General features: G+C 44.6%; 1 protein-coding gene across 2 annotated transcripts in view; it reads right to left on the reverse strand.

Annotated features, from left to right (window-relative positions):
* Positions 1-19,874, reverse strand: part of SPRYD3 (SPRY domain containing 3) — a 72,508-nt gene that overhangs the window by 2,012 nt on the left and 50,622 nt on the right. For both annotated transcript variants that reach the window (XM_066613875.1, XM_066613874.1), the window contains exons 8-10: positions 16,193-16,250; positions 3,826-3,945; positions 2,549-2,703 (exon numbers count right to left, since the gene is read on the reverse strand). In XM_066613875.1, the coding sequence (XP_066469972.1) occupies positions 2,549-2,703; positions 3,826-3,945; positions 16,193-16,250 (333 nt within the window). The remainder of the gene's footprint in view (positions 1-2,548; positions 2,704-3,825; positions 3,946-16,192; positions 16,251-19,874) is intronic.

Consider the following 19,874-nt stretch of genomic DNA (forward strand, 5'->3'; position numbering starts at 1 on the left):
GTCCCAACCCTGATGATTTGCTCTCAAGGTGCCATTCACATCTTGCTTTTACGTAGTTGGTTAGCCCATGTTCACAAGGGGAACAGAGCTGGCGCAAACCAAGATTGCAGAGATTCCTCCAAGTTTTGGAAGGAGGGAGACTTATCTTCAGAGTAGGCATGCAGAAGCTGTTCTTGAAACAAGCCACTAGGAGGCACCCTTAACACAGCAACAAAACATAAACCCAGCTAAGAGATTATGATAAGAGGATATTCAAAGAAAGAGATGATCTTCTATCTGCAGGCAATGAGAGAAGCAAAAAGCCTTGAGGTGTCATAGCAAGCCAGATCTTTTGCAGAAGAAACTGTAACTCATCCCTGGCCAGCACTTGGCGGAATGAAAATAGCAAGAGACTGAAACAGATGGATTAATGAGATACAAGATTAAAAACTCCTTTTTCTGACTGTGGTCAAACAGCGCAATACAGTAACTCCATATATTTTTCTTCTTGATGCAATAAATTGGATTCCAGGATGGCATATATTCTGCACATATGTATTAAAAGCACCAAAATGAATTTCCAAGTGGGCACAGAATTCAGAATCCTGGCTTTCATTTGCTGATTTTTTTCATTTTTCATTTTGTAAAAAATGACAGTCCACTTTTTCCTTCTCTGCCCATTCTCTCATGACCTTGCTCCAGCTTCTGAGACTCTGCTAGGCTCTGCTCACATGCTTTCTAATTTTAAAATGGTCTGAAAAATTTAACACAAAAAGGCTATGACCTGTCTAAATTAGGGGAAATTTGCTTACTGAGAGTAATTTTTCAGCCTGTACAGGGAGCAACTAGTAATAAAGAAATATGCCCCAACTCCTAAAAACCCTGCTTATTCTTAAACCCAGATCTCAATTTTTAAAATATTTCCAGGCATTTTCAAGGCTATGCTTGCAGCCACAAGCTAGAAACTTGGGTTTTTTTAAATTACACATCATAAAACCACCCAGCGTGGTTAAAGTGTTCCATGTTCACTAGGAAGACCTGGGTTCAAATCTCTGGTCAGCAATGAAGCTCATCACTCTCTCTCAGCCTACCACAGATTCTCGAGTATAAGTCAGTCTCACATATAAGTTGAGGGCAGGTTTTGAGCCAAAAATCATGGCATTTTCTATGATTTTCAGATAAGTCAGGGGTTAAACTTACAGGGGAGTCTGACTATTGTCTGATTTTACCTGAGGCAAGATCCTGAAAAATAACCTACCAGTAATTATTACCCAAGAACTGTACAGTATATGAAAAAATATAGTAAAAGATCCTAAGATACATTTTTATTCATTAACTTTTAAAATTCTGGTCTTCACACCCTTTCGGTAAACACTATCAGAGTAAGTGCACTAAAAACATACCAGTAGAACCATTAATAAAATCCTTCTTTAAAGGTGTGTTAAGCCAGAGGCTCTACATATATAAATTATCACACATAACCAGGAGTGTGCAATTCATTTCACAGCGGAGAAACAAGCAATAAGGAATGAGTGTGAGCAAGCAGTCACAACCTAACTGCAACTAGTTGCAACCTAATAGACCCATTGCTTTTCATAGGTGTTAAGCAATTGTACACTGAATTGTAGCCTTGGACTTTGTTTCAAAAGGAAACAAGGATTACATCCTGGTGTTTAAAAAAAACACAGACCTCTGCCAAACATTTCCAAAATGGAAGGACGGTGCAGACGGGTCTGCTAAAGAGAAGGAGGCTTGCTTGATTTAAATGGAAGCCTTGAGCCCTGGCTGGCTTTTTTTTCTCAGGAGCAATGAAAAGGTTAACTTTGGCTGCAGCTTGCCTTGAAGCCTGGTCAATGTAGAAATTGATTGCCCTGTCATTATCTCTACTGCTACAAGAGCCCTGACCCCGAGTGACCTCACAGATAAGGCTAGGAGATGATTTACACTTAATTTGTTGGCAGAAATTTCTCGACTTATAGGCAAGTATCTAAAGTAATCTACCTCGCAGATTCTGAAGGAGGAGAACCATATACAGTGCCTTGGAATAGCAATAAGATTTAAGTGGTTAAAACAAAGATTTCAGCATGCTGGATCTTGAGGCTCCTGGGCTTGCACCATGCAGTCACAGAATGCAACTCACCCCATCAAACGTCTAATATCCTTGTGTTACTTCTTATGCCTTTAGTATCCAAGATGGCAGCACCCACATCTCATGAGACACGGGCATCACCAACTTGCATCTTGCAAACTTTTGTGAGATCCAAGATGGTGGCACCCGGGGGAACAGGCAGGGGAGGCCAACAGGGTCATCTCACTATACCCCTGCAAGTGTGCTGTGACACCAAGGCATTTCGATGCCTACTTTGGGAACCCCCTGGTTTAAGCCATGACTATTGCTCTTCCAGGCTAATTATAAAAGCACTATCGGTTTGTTATTTTCTTTGCTTTTCATTTCTTTGGACCCATTTCGTACCTACTGGCCTTTCAAGGACTGTTGCAGCCCTGCCATTCTGGCAGCTATAGGGAACACATCTTTTGATTCCCTAGCATCTGTCAGCAAATCACTTACCACAACTTTCTTGCCTTCATGCTCCTGCTCCATATCTTCCCCGTCCTCTTCTTCATCGTCTTCTTCCTCAGCTTCCTGGTGCAGATACAGGACATTTCTCACACCTCGTGGTTTGGCCCTGATAGCCACTGTGTCGCAGCTGTCATCACTGTCACCTGTGGGGCACCCACAAATCCATGTCACCTTTGGTGAAGAGTCAATACCTCCTGTTGTAGAAATAATCCTAAAGGACAGGCACAGAACTTCTGACTCGGATCTACAGCCTCCTGCAATTTCCTCTCTGCTACCCCACAACAAACTGTGCTCTCCTTTACCTATCCATCTTTCCCCTTCAGAACTGCTGGCACTTCCCTTCCCCAAGAAGCAGGAGACTAAGGTTACAGAACTGTGGCACCCCTTTGCTCTGGCAGAGTCCTCAAGATGGAGAGTGGCTTCTTCACCAAGTAAGAAACAAGCCCACATTGGCCACCAATAGCCTAAAAAAATATGAAGATACAGCACCTCCAAAGCCACCGGATTGAGGTGTAAGCAGCCACTCACCTGGTCACCTCTGGCAATACAGCCTACAGACCACTAAGCAGGGAAGGTTTACAAAAATGTATTAAAAAAATAATCTGGTTACTTTTAGACCATAAATGATGAACACAGGCACATGGGCCTCAAAGATTTCAACAGGCTAGTGAATGTTTTGAACACTGCAGAATTAGTCCAATCCACTCTGCCCAAAAGAAAAGGTTTACAGAATTGTGCAGAAACCTGCCATGGAGCACATTCAGTCCCCTTCTATATACTGTCCCAAAGGAGACCCATGGCCATAATTTGTCCAAGGAGTCCTGGTCCTGCGCAATTAGACAGGAAGGAAATCACACCGTCGTTTCCCGTCCTCTAATCCTCAATCCCGTCCAAAATCCCACAGACATCACCACACACAGAGGTGACACTTCCTGTACAATTTGGGCCAGTTACTAGCTTTATTGGAGGGTGGTGATCAAGGGCTGCACCACCTTGCCCAAGTCCACAGAACAGCAAACTGCACGATTGCTACTCCTTTCATACACTCTTCATGATAACTTTGGGCCTGATGGTACCAGCCCTCCAAGGAACAGATGTGGCCCCAAGAACTATGGTTGCCCACCTTGATACTTCATGGTCTGCAAAAACACTTCAACCCAGATCAGAGTCCATTAACACCTGCATGTGATACTCAAGCCTCTACTACAACGTACTTAAGAATTGCCTTACTTGGTGTTCCAATGCACAGAGCTCTCAATCCTCACCTTCACTGTCAAGGATATAGTCACGTGGGAACATGATCCCACAGCCCATGATGTCTCCCTTGTAGCAGCGAGGCCCAAAGGGGTCCCCTACTCCACTCCCATGAAAGATCTTGCCATCATCTGTGAAAAAGGAAACAAAGCATCTCAGCTATGCAGTTTGGGAAAGAGGCTAGGAGAACTTCTGGAGAACCTGGACTTTAAGAAGATGTTTGACACAGACCCCCACCAAATGATCCTGAGAAAACTCAACTGTCAGGGAATCGGCTGCTGTTCACAATGGAGAGAGGTGATAAGTTGCATGCCCCAAGAATTATAAATGAGCTGGAGTTGGGGATCAGCTCAGAGCTGGCCAAGTTTATGGATGACACAAAACTTTTTTGGGTGGTGAAGTCTAGAATGGATTGTGAAGAGCTCCAGATGAATCTTTCCAAACTGGGGGACTGGGCGGGAAAATAGCAGATGTGCTTTAATGTAAGCAAGTGTAAAGTGATGTACTTTGGGGCAAGAAATCAAAATTTCACATTACACACGTGGGCTCTGAGCCATTTGTGATGGATCAAATCTTGGGTAACTGCCATCTAGAACAAAGGCACCTAATAGGACATGATTAAAATGTATCAAGAGGGAAGTTCTTTTCTCTTGCACAATATCAGAACCAGATGGAAAGAAGTGGCAATGGGATACAAGTGTCTTGTTGTCTTGAGGCATCTGGTGGACCACAGGAGATACAGGAAACTGAAATAGATGGCCTGATCCAGCAAGGCTCATTTTATGCTCTAATACACAAATTAGTGTTCTGAACTTGGACAAAGCCAAATATGTACTTTCAGGTTGTGTGCAATTTGCTTAGTGGTTTGGGAAAGGTTCTTCCTCATCAATCATGCAAAAGTTCTAATGAAATTGGAACTCCCAAAATTTCAGTTCAGCCCCACTTTTCAGGCCATAGTATTCTGGTCATGAAGAAAATGGCCAGAAGAAACCAGAAGGAAAAGAATGCTCCCCAAGATAAAAGGAGACAGAGAAACCATTTGCTGACAGCTGGAGGTATCAAAACAGGAGATTTGAGAAGATTGCTCAAGGTGTCAGACATTTCTGCTGACTAGCTATACATTGCCCTTACTCTGTTCTATAGCCGCTAGGGAATTGGAAAGTTTTCTGTTGCTTCCTCCGGTCCACTAGATAGAGCACAGCCTCCTTCAGAAGCAGGAATCTCTCATTCGTACAGCGGTCCATAACAAAGCCATAACTTGCTTCCAAACCACAACTTGGACCAAGTATGCTATGTAGAGCTAAAATATTTTTCCCCTCTCAACTTAGGGAGACTCCCTATAACAAAAGCCACTGTGGTCCACTGATGTGAGAAGCTGGACTTTTTACTCTGATAATGTGAGCAGATGGAATGCAGGTGCATTTCAATTAAAGTAAGTGTACGTAATGTACACGGGGGCAAAAAATCAGAACTTCATATATAAGGTTCTGAGCTATCTGTGACAGATCAGGAGAAAGATCTTTGAGTCCTGGGGGACAACTCAATGAAAGTGTTGACCCAATATGCGGCAGCGGTGGTGAAGAAGGCTAATTCCATGCTTAGGATCATTAGAAAAGGTATTGAGAATAAGACAGCCAATATTATAATGCCACTGTACAAATTGATGGTAAGGCCACACCTGGAGTATTGTGTCCTGTTCTGGTCATCACATCTCAAAAAGGATATAGTGTAAATGGAAAAGGTGCAGAAGAGAGCAACAAAAATGATTACTGGGCTGGGACACCTCCTTTATGACAAAAGTCTATAGCATTTGGGGCTCTTCAGTCTAGAAAAAAGGTTCCGTGGGGGACGTGCTTGAGACATACAAAATTATGCAGGGGATAGATAAAGGGATGGTCTATTCCGTCTCACACAACACCAGAACCAGGGGATATCCACTAAAATTTACTGTTGGGAGAGTTATGACAGACAAAATAAAATATTTCTTTACCCGGTGTGTAATTAGTCTTTGGAACTCCTTGCCACAGGATGTGTGTGATAGCATCTAGCCTAGATGCCTTTAAAAGAGGATTGGACAAATTTCTGGAGGAAGACTCCATCACAGATTATAAGTCATGATATGTATGTTCAATGATTTTAGAAGTAGGCTACCTCAGAATGCCAGATGCAAGAGAGTGCCACCAGGATCCAGGTCTCTTGTTGTCTTGTGTGCTCCCTGAGGCATCTGTGAGGCCACTGGAAGCTGGACTAGATGGACCTTTGGCCTGATTCAGTGGGGCCTTTTTATGTTAATAAGACAATTAGACACCTGCAATCAAACCAGTGTGTGAGAAATCCAGGCCCTGCACAACTGACTCTTGGCTCCATTAATGTTCTTTCCCCAGCATCCTATTTCACCTCTGCTCTCAATCTATTCTTTCCTCTGGTTCTTCATCCTACTGCCTACTCTACCCCCTTCCCTTCAGTCACCTTCCCTTGCCCCAGACTCTCCAGCCCCAAGGTCTGTGTGTGGCATTAATTTTCACCAAACATCACAAAATCCCTTCCTCCCATAGAAGCTGGTTTGCAAATATCCCATTGCTGCTCACTTCCTGAGGGTAGAAAACTTTTGAATGTTTAGTGATGTCTCATCAGTTCAGCCAATCAGAGGCCTCACTGTCAGCAAGCACAAGTCAACATGTGGATCTATGTTCGCCTGTTTTTCTTCACCATCGCTTATAGCTGAAAAGTGGTATGAACCATTTTTCTTGGGGCAGTCAAGGAGTAATTTGGCACTACACTTAAGAGAAAGCTGAATTATGTTGCATTTTGCAATTTTAACATTGCTATTATGAACTCCCCAACCAGAATAGGTGGTCACTTTTGTTGGCAGGCACTTATGAGCATTGGGGTCCTTCTACACAGCCAAGTCAAGGGGGGGGGGTTCTCTTGAGTAAGTAAGTAAGGAGTAAATAGGGAGCTCTGAAGGTACCTCTGCAGAAAGCAGCACTAGTGAGTAGAAAGTAGATCAACATCTACAGGTAGATCGATGAGGGATTTGCAGCAAATCTCAATTTAACGGTTGCAGCAGCAAAAAGGTTTTCTGTATCAAAAGTGGGCTTTAGACATGAAGAAAGCTTCGGGGAAAACCAGAAGTGGATTTTTGTGTAAGAGAACTGTGAGCTCGGTTCTGGCACAAAACATAACCTCCTGGGCTGAGCAGATGCCCAGAGGCACCCTATTCGTTCCTTAACTCAAAATGGAAGCCCGATTTTCAGAGCCACAATTTTGCCACAATACCAGGTGGTTTTAGTAAAAAACAACATAGATCCCACAAAGCCTGAAGTGTGCGCATCATCTTGCAATACAGGATCCTTTTTTTCTTATCTACCTCTGTTTGAGAAACCTCTGGAACAAAGCTCAAACCTATTTAAATCACTCTATGCTTTGATTTTACACATTCGAAAGGTGAACGGATGGAGAAGAAAACTTGGAAGTGCAGGTGGCTGAGACAAAGGATTCTGATTGTCTAAAAAAATGCTCATTACTATAAGTTGCAGCAAGGTCTCTTCACAACAGGGTACAGCACCCCAGAGATAACCTTCATGGCTAGTAGGAAAGTTGGGGGGGGGGGAGAAGAGCATGGAAGAAACCACCTGGAATGTAAACAGGGGTTGTGCATCTCAGGATATCAACCCTGGAGCTATTGGCTCCAAATCTTGATTTGTTAACAGCCCTCACTTGAGAGGGGCCTGGTTTTGATTGATTAAGGATATTGGCAAGAAGGCCATGCATGCCTCGCCAGGGCCCAAAAGTGGAGGAAGCTTCCCATAATTCCTGTTCAAACAGTCCCTCGCGGGCTAAACAAGCTGATTCAGCCAATCAGGCATGCTGCCCTGCCAAGCCGAAGAGGGCAAAACCCACTATTTCTCCATCCATGATCAAAGTCAAGCAAGCTTGGAACCTGGTGGCCAGAGCAGTTTGCTGCCTCCGAGCAGACAACAAAAAGGAGGGGAAGGGGGCTGGGACACAGACCACTTAAAAGGCCTTGGCACCCGATTTGTCTCTCCCAGCTCCTCAGCTATGCAGCCGGTGCGGTGCGGGCGCCTGGAACACAAGGCACGTGGCCAAGGCCCTTTGTCTCCATGAAGGAGGGAGGCCTGGTCGGCAAAAGGGCAGTAAATATTTTCTCCTGTTGCCCAGGAAACATTGGAAATGATGTTGTGTAAACATTCCAGAGTGTGTCTAAAATAATGAAGGCTGGCCAGCAAAAGTGCCTTTTAGGGAATCCCCTCCACTCCGCAGGCACAGGAAAGGGGGAGGAAACAGCAGTGGACTGGAAAAACCTCCAGGTGGGCTTCTTTGGGGAGTAGGGGGTTTAGCCCATCTCCCCTCTCACCTTAATAACCAGGTGCAATTTCTGGCAAAATAGCACACAGTTAAAGGGTTAAGCATAATCTACCGCCTCAGCCCTAATGCAAGCCATGGCCCCTTATAGCAGCTACATACAAGCACAACTGAGACCGCACCTACACAATCACATGGCAAAGACCCAATACATGATTTGGGTCTGGCTGCTCTTTGAGCATTCTAGGAATGAGATCCAGACTTGTTCTACACATGCTGCAGAATGGACTACACCCCCCCACTCTCAGGTTCCCAGTTATCCATCTTTACACCCACACCCTGGTCTCTCCACAAGACATGGTGTTACAGGGACCCTTTCCCCAAAGCAAGAGCAGGTTATTGTTCCTGCTAAGGAGGTAAGAATGCCATGTAAACATGGGTTCAGGCACACCATTAGTCTGATCCCAAGAGATACTACAAGGGGGGTCTGCCAGCACCTGCTCAACCCCATTTGTGGGAACGATGGAACAGTAAAATTAGTCAGTAGTTTTGGGAACCCCAAATGATTGAAGGAAGTTGTTGGTTTTTTCTAGTCAAAGACATGCAACGGCCTCCTTAAGGAAAACCACCAGGTTCAGATAACAAATCTTGGCTTGTTCTAAGCCAAGAACATGCCGTGTGTGAATGATGTTAGGGGACATCATGCAGAATACAGCTGCACATGGTGTGTAAACCAGACCCATGGAAAGCAGTCCTGGCATGGACACTGATATCTCCCAAGCACAAGCCACCTCTGGGTCCTCAACACAAACTCTAAGAGCACCTCAGTCGAAGCCACACAGTAAAAACCACAGTCCCTGGATGTGACCTGGCTACTGAAAAGGAGAAGGGGAGGAGAGCTACAGCTCAAGGATACAGAGAAGACTATCAGAGATCACAAGCCAAATCTATAACAGATGGTAAAGGCTAGGGAAACTGGGATGTTTCTGGCTGTGACTGGAAAAAACTGCAGGTGCCAGCTGGCCACAGAGTTCGTATCTGAGGAACAGGCGATCTTTTGACTTTGGCTTGGAACAACGGATCTTAAATCGTGAGGCAGGTTTCCCTAGGAAGAGTGGACAGTTGCCAGAGGCACCAAGTGTTTATCTATGTTGCCTTATTTTTACAGCAAGCCTAAACTCTATTGTAAGCAGACCTGTCTGTATGTCACCATTCCTTGCAAGCACAGAATTCAACATCCTTAGAACCATGGCGCTCACTCCTTTTGCTAAAAAGCAAGTTTCTAGCCCTTGGGCATGAAGATAAGCTAGAAACTGTTGGCAACCTTCAGTCTCGAAAGACTATGGTATCGCGCTCTGAATGGTGGTTCTGGAACAGCGTCTAGTGTGGCTGAAAAGGCCGATTTGGGAGTGACAATCCCAGAAACTACATGGGCAACATCCACTGAGATCTCAGAAACCAGGATGAAAGGAAAGGCTTTCCAGTGGGGAGGGTTTCCCAAATGCTGGAAGAGGTGCAAAAGAAGGGAATCAAAATGATCAGAGATCATGAGGCAAGAGCATTTTGGACTTTTAGGCTTGGGGGAAAGCTTTAAGAAAGGGATAAGGGGGATGAGATTGAAACTTACAATGTTATGTACCGTGTGGAGAGAGAAAACTGTCTCTCTTTCACAGTATTAAAACCAGGCATCATCCAATGAAACTGGACAAAAGAGGGTACTTCTTTTGCAGCATCATTAACCTGTAAAATTCTTTGCCCCAAGATGTGTTGGTCATTAGCTCAGATGGGTTTAAAAAGAAATTGGACAAGTTACAGAGGACAGGTGTATCGATAGCTACTAGTCAGGATGACAGCCCACTAAACTCCAGGTTCAGGGGAAGTCTGCCTCTGCCTACCAGCTATAGGGTAGCAATGGTGGGACAGAGGTGTGCCTCTCTCTCGTAGCGGTGGGCTTGACAGAGGCAACTAGGAGCCACTGTGAGAGACAGAATATTTATTTATTTATTGGATTTGTATTCCGCCTTTCTCCATGAAGGGCACCCAAGGCGGCTAACAATCAAGTTAAAAAATACAGGCAGATAAACATTACAACACACTTAAAAACAATTAAAAACAGATAAAATACATGGCAGCAGACTGAAAGCACGCAGTAAAAGACGTAAGTTAAAAATTTATAAAAACAGCCCTTATGGTGCCTCAAAGGCTTTCCTGAAAAAAAAAGTCTTCAGGCCCCGCCGGAACATTAACAATGAGGAAGCTGCTCTCAATTCAGAGGGGAGGGAATTCCATAGTGCAGGTGCCACCACCGAAAGGGCCCTGTTTCTGGCTGCCATTCCCTTCACCACTCTCAAGGACGGCACAACCAACAGGGCCCCTTCTGATGACCTTAGAGAACGGACCGGATTATACGGAAGAAGGCGGTCTCTCAAATACGCTGGTCCCAAGCCGTTTAGGGCTTTAAAGGTCATAACCAGCACCTTGAATTCCGCCCGGAAGCGAACGGGCAGCCAGTGCAGCCGCCAGAGTAGCAGCGTGATGGAGTCAAACCGCCGACCCCCAGCAACTACACGAGCTGCCACATTCTGCACTAGTTGTAGCTTCCGGACCGTCTTCAGGGGCAGCCCCACGCAGAGCGCGTTACAATAATCTAATCTTGATGTCACTATGGCATGGGCCACCGTGGCCAGATCCGCCTGAGACAGGTATGGCCGCAGCTGGCGCACCAGCCGAAGCTGGGCAAAGGCACCCCTGGCCACAGCTGACACCTGGACATCCAGGAGGAGCTGCGAGTCCAGGAGAACCCCCAAGCTGCAAACCTGCTCTTTCAGGGGGAGTGCAACCCCATTCAGAGCAGGGCGATAGTCCAGCACCCGCATCGTGGATTTCTGCACCAGGAGGACCTCTGTATTGTCCGGATTTAATCTCAGCTTGTTCGCCCTCATCCAGATCCCAACTGCCTCCAGGCAACGCTCCAGGACAGAGACAGCCACCCTGGAGTCAGGTGGAAAGGAGAGATAGAGCTGAGTGTCATCAGCATACTGATGGCACCCAACTCCAAATCCCCAGATGAATGCTGGACTAGGTAGACTTTTGGCCTGACCAAGCAGGCCTTTTCTATTGCTTCCATTTTAAAAATGGAACTTTATTAAACAAATTTTATTTTTACAAAGCAAGATAAAGAGAAACCATATCACTGTTCTTAGGACTCAGGCTCTTCTTCAGGAAATTATATTCCCAGTGAAAGCACCCAGAGGTCTGGTGCAGGCATAATGCTTAATGGTAATTTGTTGCCTTAACTCCGACTCCATTCCAAATGTATACTGAAACCATGATTTATCTTACCAAGCTAAGTCCTGGCCCTGTGTGTAAAAGAAAGTCCGACAAGGTCTCCTCGTCACCCTGGAAACCAGGAAGCTGGATAAACAGGGAAATTACCTGACTCATGGTTTGCTCAAGGCACATGTAACTAAGTTTTATTGTGTTTTGTATATACTTGTATGCAAATGTGTGTGGATTAATAAAGTTTTATTACATAATTAAACTATTTACAAGTGCAACCAGTACATAGCCCAATCTATACAGTAAAGCTCATGGACAGATAGCATTTCCTCAACCATCCACTCACATCATGATGAGAGGTTGTTATAATAAATGCCAGTGGAGAAATGAAGAACTGTGGTTTTACCACGGAGCTAAGATCTGGACCCAGGCTGAACCCAGCAAGGGCATACACTGAACAGCTCCAGTGCAAACTGGTCATTTGCTGGCACAGGACCAGTGCTGTCACACACATGCAAACCTTATTTATTTACTTAAGATTTTAGACCGTTTTCCCAAGAAATCACCTGCCCTGATATCAGCAGTTGCTTCACGGACCATAAAGAAACAAGGTCCTGAGAAACAGCTGACTCTTGGACAGGGCTCTTCACTCAAACTTCCTCTGGCAGCCAGTTCTGGGAAAAAAGGGCAGGAACTAACCCCTGCAAGACTATCAACACAGAGGAAAATTGCCAAGCCAAGAGGATGGAACTTTTGCGCAGGTAAGGTGAAGGAGTGGAACAGAAGGGGTCGGTGGGGCTAAGAGGCTCTACTGAAGGCCATGCTGAAGTCAGACCTACAATCCAGCTGAAGCAAGATGGATGGGCAGGAGAGAAGAAGGATTCAAGTAAAAGCTTGTCTCACTCAATTCAGTGTTTTTCAAACTGTGGCTCTAGGAACATGGGGTTCCTCAGAAGCTTATCAGAGGATGAGAATGAGACTACCAAAATGGTAGATAAACTAACCAAGAGACTGCCTGCCTGCTATTACCAGTTTGCACTGTCATACTTAACCCTGGAAGGTAGATGTGTCTGAGGGTACACCTTTCCCTGAAGCCTGAAGGTTCAAAGGGGGAGTGGGGCAAGAGTCTTACCTTGAGAATCTTGAGCTGTCTTCCTCAGATAGTTAATTTTCCCATTAAAACCAAGTTGAGACTTAGCTTGTTTGCACTAACCACAGTGAGCAATGACTGTGGTCTATTAGCTGAAGTTAAGGCAAGTTCCCAATCACATACTGAAACTAGTTAAGTTCTGTTCCCAGAGGGCAGGTTCAAGTTGACACCTGCAAAAACCTGCTTGTCACTCTGAAAGCCAAGCGATGGGAAAACTTACAGCCATAGCTTGCTCAGGCAACACAAACCACAGTCCACAAGCCCACTTCAAACTATGGTTTCATGTTCTGGTTTCAATTTGCAGACATTATACTCTAACCCTATTTAAGAAAAACAAACAGTGCTTGCACAATGTCCAAGAGGTTTATTCTTGACATACAATAAAAATTCCCTGAGGAAGAGTCTAAACAACTTAATATGTGCTGAATTAAAACCAACTTCAGGGGTTGGACTTAGACCTTGGAAGATGCAGGTTCAAAGCCCTGCACATCCATGAAGCTTCCTGGGTGGCCTTAGGCCAGTCACTACCTCTCAGCCTCAGCTACCTCACAGGGTTGTTGTGAGGACAAAAGGAGGAGAAGAACTATGTACAGGGCCAGGGGTGGGTGGGGAAGAGGCTGCAAGCCTTTTTGGCACCAAGCCTAACTTTAGAGCCTCATATTACCAATGAGCTTCCTTCCACCCAAGGATACTACTGTTTAGAAATGTATAGAGCATCATCGCATCATTGGGTATTCATGGTACTTTACTTAGAATGAGAAGGCAGACCCTTGCCCCAAAGGTTTATAATCAAGATGCTGAGAGAGGGAGGGGGCTTCAGGAAGAACAAACAGAGAAGCATATACAATGGTTTCAGTTACATGCATTTAAGCTTAGTTACAGCAGAGAAAAAGGACGCCCTCTCTCCATTGCCTGAACCAACAGCACACTTGTAGCAAGTGACAAAGTGCTGCAGAGGAAGCCTGCATAAAAGTCACTATGTTTGGCCTGAAAGCCTTTCCCCAAATTAGGGATGTCTTTTAGGGAGGGCAAAGGGAAAACGGTCGTCTCCCTGTTTTTCAGACCACATGTGATCAGGCTTCAGAAGTATTTGGCTTACACAATGCTTCTACGCACCAAGCCAAACAAACGCTGCTCCCACCACTGAAATCTGAAATTGTGTTCCAAATCACAATTCCAGATGTGCAAGGCCTAGCTGCTGTTCCTCAGATGTGTCAGGGAAATTCTCTTTGCACATGCTCAGAAGCACTCTTTAGTAGCATGGGCTGAGCCCTGGCACTGAACACAGACCACAGTGAGTCTCACTTTCAGACAGGTTTAATGAGCCTGATGAAAGATCAGAAAGAAGAGAAAGATCAGAAGAGGACAGAAAGATCTGTCCTCTCTACCCAACACTATGTCCCATCTCCTGCCAGCATCCTACCAACATATCTCTTAGGGAAGAAGGGCAACATGTTTTGGAGACCATCTGGCACATAAGAAAACTGAATCCTATGCTATGTACCTTTACAAAGCTTCCATTTGTCCATGCTACTTAAAAATGCCATCCATTAAAGAAATCTTAATCACTAAATGTTTGTAACATGATCCATCATGTTTACAAATAAATGGATAAAAACAAGCATCTTTTGTTATTAAATAAGACTACAGGTGGGGCCATGGTACCTGTGGGGGATCTGTTGTCAGACCCCCCTGCAGATACTGAAAATTGCAGATAAAATGAATCTGATTTTCAGCCCCACCTCTGTGTTCTGGCCCCTTCAGAGGGCTTTCTGAAGCCCACAGAGGCAGCACGCATCCGCCCTCTGCAGGCTTCAGAAAGTCCTATGGAGGGGACCAGAGCACAGCTCCCTCAGAGATCTCCCTCAGAGGGTTCAGGTGGGGCCGAGTCTGGCCCAATGTGGGTCTGGGGCACATGCGCTGAGCCATATCAGTGAATGTAAAATCAGCAGATAATCAGGCTCCATCAGTACCTTTAAAAATAAACACAGTAGTGAAATATTCACAGCTGTAATTCTGCAACCAGGATTTCAACCTAAATTTTTCTTCACATCTGCAGAGTATGAACTTCTTACAAGTTCTTTTTTTCTTACCAAAAAAGAAGAGTGCAGCAAAGCACCATTTTAGAAGAAGGCTTCTTCCTTCTCTTGCATACCAAAGGAAATGCATCTATTGAAATGCAAGGGAAGAGAGAAAGCCTCTTCTGAAATGGTGGCAGTTTTTTGTTTTGTTTTTTGGTACTACTCATACTAAAACAATAAAGAATTAAAAGCTGCAAAGCTACAGCTACCCCAGAAGCATCTGCTTAATTGATCACTTGATTCATCACCTAAATATTGCAGCCTCACTTTTAAGAATGGGGTAACTACAGTATTCACATCACACTGGCAGGCAACTAGGCCAAAAGAGCCACTCAAAGGTTTGTTGCATAAGAACATAAGAACAGCCCCACTGGATCAGGCCATAGGCCCATCTAGTCCAGCTTCTTGTATCTCACAGCCAAATGCCCCAGGGAGCACACCAGATAACAAGAGACCTGCATTCTGGTGCCCTCCCTTGCATCTGGCCATTCTGATACATAGCCCATTTCTAAAGTCAGGAAGTTGCACATACACATCATGGCTTGTACCCCATAATGGATTTTTCCTCCAGAAACTTGTCCAATCCCCTTTTAAAGGCATCCAGGCCAGATGCTGTCACCACATCCTGTGGCAAGGAGTTCCACAGACCAACCACACGCCGAGTAAAAAAGATTTTCTTTTGCCTATCCTAACTCTCCCAACACTCAATTTTAGTGGATGTCCCCTAGTTCTGGTGTTATGTGAGAGTGCAAAGAGCATCTCTCTTTGCAGAACAAAGAGCTTCTTCTTGATATCCAGGATCTATAGAGGGACACTAATCAAATTCTGCATTAAGGTCCTCCATATTCTACACTAGGAAAAAATTCTAAAGCCTGACCAAGACACAGAAAGTACAGTTGTATACATCCCTTACTTGCATAATTTATTCTGGTTCTATTAATCCTGGGGAGGATTACATACCATCTAACCGCTATAGTCCTGCTCAACCCCACCTTCAAGCCCCTGCAATTTCAGCCAGCACTGTTCCTGCATTTACAGGTACTCTGGGAAACTCACAAGCAAGAGAGAAAGGCATGCCTCTCACCCACCTTTGTTCCCCTGCAACTGGTATTCAGCACATATGCAATACAATCACAAGACACCAAGCCTTGACAGCAACTCACACACTTCTTCGGCCTTTAAATCTCCTGACAGCAATGTGCACTACTCTTTGCACAATCACATTATCTGGGGAAGCTCACTTGTGGGGGCACCACTCCGGCCACTTGAGCAAGTCTAGAAGCCCCATTCTAGCTACTAGTTCAATCCTTCAATATCCCCCACAGAACGGTGAAGACACCTCTTTCGCAGAAAGCAATTGGAAAGGCAATTATGTTATTTTAGGTGTGTTGCATTCAATAGCTTTTACTGTCTTTTTAACTGGTTTTATTATGAATTTTGCTTTGTTTGTTGGGGGAAATCAAATAAAAAGCAAAGCTACACATGTTAGCGCAGCCCCCGATCCATGCTTTATATCATACTCTAAGTTTGGCTCTTGCTCACCTGCATGGTAGGCCACGGATCCCCTGCTCCAGCCAGGATGTCGATTTTTTGGATAGTCCTACAGCAAAAGAGAAACAAAAAAGGGTGGGTCACGCAGGATTACTCAACATGTAATCATCCAGAATAACTTGAAAGGAAAATGCTGAAAGGTAACCCCTTCTCTCTCTCTCTCTCTCTCTTAATTTCCAATTAGAGGTATTTTTTTAGCTCTAATTTACTGTCAAGCTAAGAACAAACCACCAAGGCTACCTTCTTTCAGCATCTTTCAGGTAACAGGGGCAGGGTCGGAGGCTCAAAAGGGGGCTTTCCCATGCCCTGGAGGAAGAGTTGTGATTCATCATGGTTAATTCGCTGGGATTAGACACACCAAGTCCCAGGGGCTATAAGCAGGAGAAATAAAGGCCTTTTTGGAACTGCCTTAGCTTACAGGTTGCCAACTTGCTGGGCATCCATTAGGGTGACTCAGCAGTGATTTCAACTTTAGCAGGTCCCAGACTTTAGCAGCGAAGTGGAATGGACAGGCTATATCAGCAGGCTTTCAACTGATGCCAAGGCACACTTTGACCCTCAGCAGGAGCCACTGCTGCTTTGCATCTCCTGCTGCTTAGCAAGAGGAAGGCTGCAACCCAATCCTCATTTACCTGGAAGTAAGCCCCGTTGACTATTATGGGGCTTACTTCTGAGTAGACATGCCTAGGATTGGGTATCAAGTCCTTTGTTGTCTGCCCTGCATGCTGATTAGGCAGAGAGAGAAGCCTGGAGGAGGTCCCGGAGGAGTGAGGAGGAGGGAGCCTGAGGAAGGCAAGCAGGTAGGAAGCCAGGGGGTCTGCTGAGGCCACCAGCCTAAGAATGGGCTGGCTGAGGGTCCAGGAAAGTCCCTTTTCCTTGCAGCAGTTGCCTGCAGCTCCCCAAAGCGACCCTCCCTGCCGTGCCTTTGCCTTTCAGAGGAGGGGCGTTGGGCCACAATCCTATCCACACTTTCCTGGGAGTAAGCCCCATTGACTATAATGGGGCTTACTTCTGAGTAGACATGCCTGAGCCTGGCTCTCACGTTCCTCTCCTAGCCCCACTTTCCTGGGAGTAAGCCCCAATGACTATAATGGGACTTACTTCTGAGTAGACATGCCTAGGATTGGGCTTTTGGTCACACTTTTTTCTGAAATACAGGAGCAGGCAATGGGGGAAGAATGTGAGGTAAGTGATTCTGGACCTCTGGAATTTGCAGACAAGTGAGGAGAGTAGTAGGAGAGACAGTAGGAGAGGTGCTAACTGCAATTATGAGATGGGGGAATGTGCCTGTGGGATGGGGTAGGGTAGGGGAGAGAAGGAGAGAGAAGTGCCAATTGCCTGCTCCTGTATTTGAGAAAAGAGTGCAACCAAAAGCCCAATCCTAACCAGATCTACTCAGAAGTAAGTCCCACAGGCACATTCCCCCCCATGTCCCCCCTAGTCTTTGGTTGCAATCCTAACCACACTTTCCTGAGAGTAAGCCCCATTGAACAAAATAGGACTTCTGAGTAGACCTGGTTAGGATTGTGCCCTTTGTCATGTAATGATTTAATTGTATTAATTATATTAATTAAAAATTAATTAATTTCAGGCCTATGGCCTGATCTGTGGGGCTGTGCTTATGTTCTTAAAATTAATTGTAATGTAGTAATTTGATGTAAGTAAAAAACTGGGAGTGTGCCTTGACAATTTTAGTGCCTTGACAGTGTGCTGTGAGCTGGAAAAGGATGAAAATGGCTTGGCTATATTGTGCCTTTCATTAGATTGAGAACAGGAGTATTACAGAAGTGGAATAAAGCAGGGCCAGGAAAGCCTAAGGAAAACATACAGTACTTACAATTTAACCACTATCACCATCCTTTTAATTTAAAATCATGAGGGACAGGATGTAAATCTTTTAACACTGTTACAGTGTCACTGTATTATATTCATTTACTTATCAAATCTAATTTCTCAATTCCAAACCTAGTATACAGGTCACTTCAGTAAATATAGTTGCCCTGCCTCCTCCCAGCAGATCAAGATACTCCTTGGTCAGAGTTGCAGCATTTACACTGCCCCCCATGTTATCTGAGACAAAATGTATTTATTTTAAACTTAGGCCATCTAAAGTAGCTCTACAGAACTTAAGACAGCAAGGGCACAAGGTATGCTACACCTGTGAGAGCTAGATCAGTATCTCCCATTTAAAAAAACAACACACCTTACATTTCTTAAGTTGAGGGGGACAGTATTGGGTAATATGCATATATATATATATATATATATATATATATATATATATATATATATATATATATATATAGCCAGTTTTAAATCCCTGTCAGGAAACACGCCTAATGGTGGTACTTGGATGTCATATCAGAGTTCTTTGTCAACATTTTGAAACTTCTTCATTTCAGGCACTAATTCCCAAATAGTATACAAGTGCACAACAGCGTGCACAAGGTAATAAATAAGAAACAAGGTCATAAATCTCCCCTGGCAGTCCAAAATACTCACCACAAGCAACATCCACCTCCACTGAGGGCACTACTACAGGTTGAGTCTCATTACTCATTAGTTCCCAGAACTAACATGGGTGGCAAAAATCCATGTTCAGGTGATTTAAAACAGCCAGCTGACCTTTGTGATGTTAAGAGAGAGTCATTAAGAGGACAATCCAACAATCAGTCACTCTCCAGGGGCTTAGAAAGGATTATCTTTCTTTCAGGTGTTCAGGGGGAAAGGACTTGGGTTGCTTGGAGAGAGAATGATTGATGGATTGTCAGCTGGCTATCCTCTCTCTAACTATTGCAAAGGACTGTTTTCCTTTAATTTAAAGGGCCCTTCTCAACATGCTGAGATAAAAATCTCTACAACAGTAAGAAAAGCATTTTAAAGGGGTGCATTTTTCCCCTTCTCCAAGGACATTTTTGTGCCCCTTCTCAGCACATTTTTTCTCATGTGCAGTGAGCATTTGTGTTGAGTCAAATCCGTGTATTAAAAAAATCCATGTATAACAAGGTTGGACCTGTATATTTGTAGGGGATGCGACTGAATCCTTCAATCACTCCCACTGCAGAGACCTGGCAAAGTTACCAACCACCAGAAGAAACTGCCTGTTGCATTTTTGAAGGAGCTACTGATCTGGGCCAACTTCTTTCTAATTGGGAAGCATATTCAGGTCAGTGACCATGTAGAAATGCCTATAATCGGCTCCTTGGAGGGCAGGTGAGTCAACTCTTTTGCACCCTAAAAAGCAAACTTTTTTCGCAAAAGAAAAGGTACTCCTCCAATTTTAATTTTAAAAAAATCTGAGCCTTGCTATCATTTAGAAAACACTCATCCAAGACAAATAGTCTTGAACATTTTCTGCCTATCATCGTACTATTGACTTGGATTCAGTGTGGCAGTTCCTAGGTTGTCTTCTTTGAAGCAGGTTCTGGAGGTTAGTCTCTCGCTTACATATTCAACACAACCCAGCTGTGGAATCATCAGCTCATTTAGGGGCAAGTTGTCCTCCTGCAGGGACAGGAACTCGAGGGAGGGTGAAAGGAAGTTGATCCAGTTCCTTTTTATTTTTTGGATCACACACGGCTGCTGGGATTTGATTGCTGTTGCAAGAGGAGGAGGGAACGGACTGGCCCAGCCTCAAAGGCCAGAACAGCCACGTGAATCCAGGCCATGTGCC

The sequence above is a fragment of the Tiliqua scincoides genome, chromosome 2 (assembly GCF_035046505.1).
Source record: "Tiliqua scincoides isolate rTilSci1 chromosome 2, rTilSci1.hap2, whole genome shotgun sequence".
Classification (NCBI taxonomy): Eukaryota; Metazoa; Chordata; class Lepidosauria; order Squamata; family Scincidae; genus Tiliqua; species Tiliqua scincoides.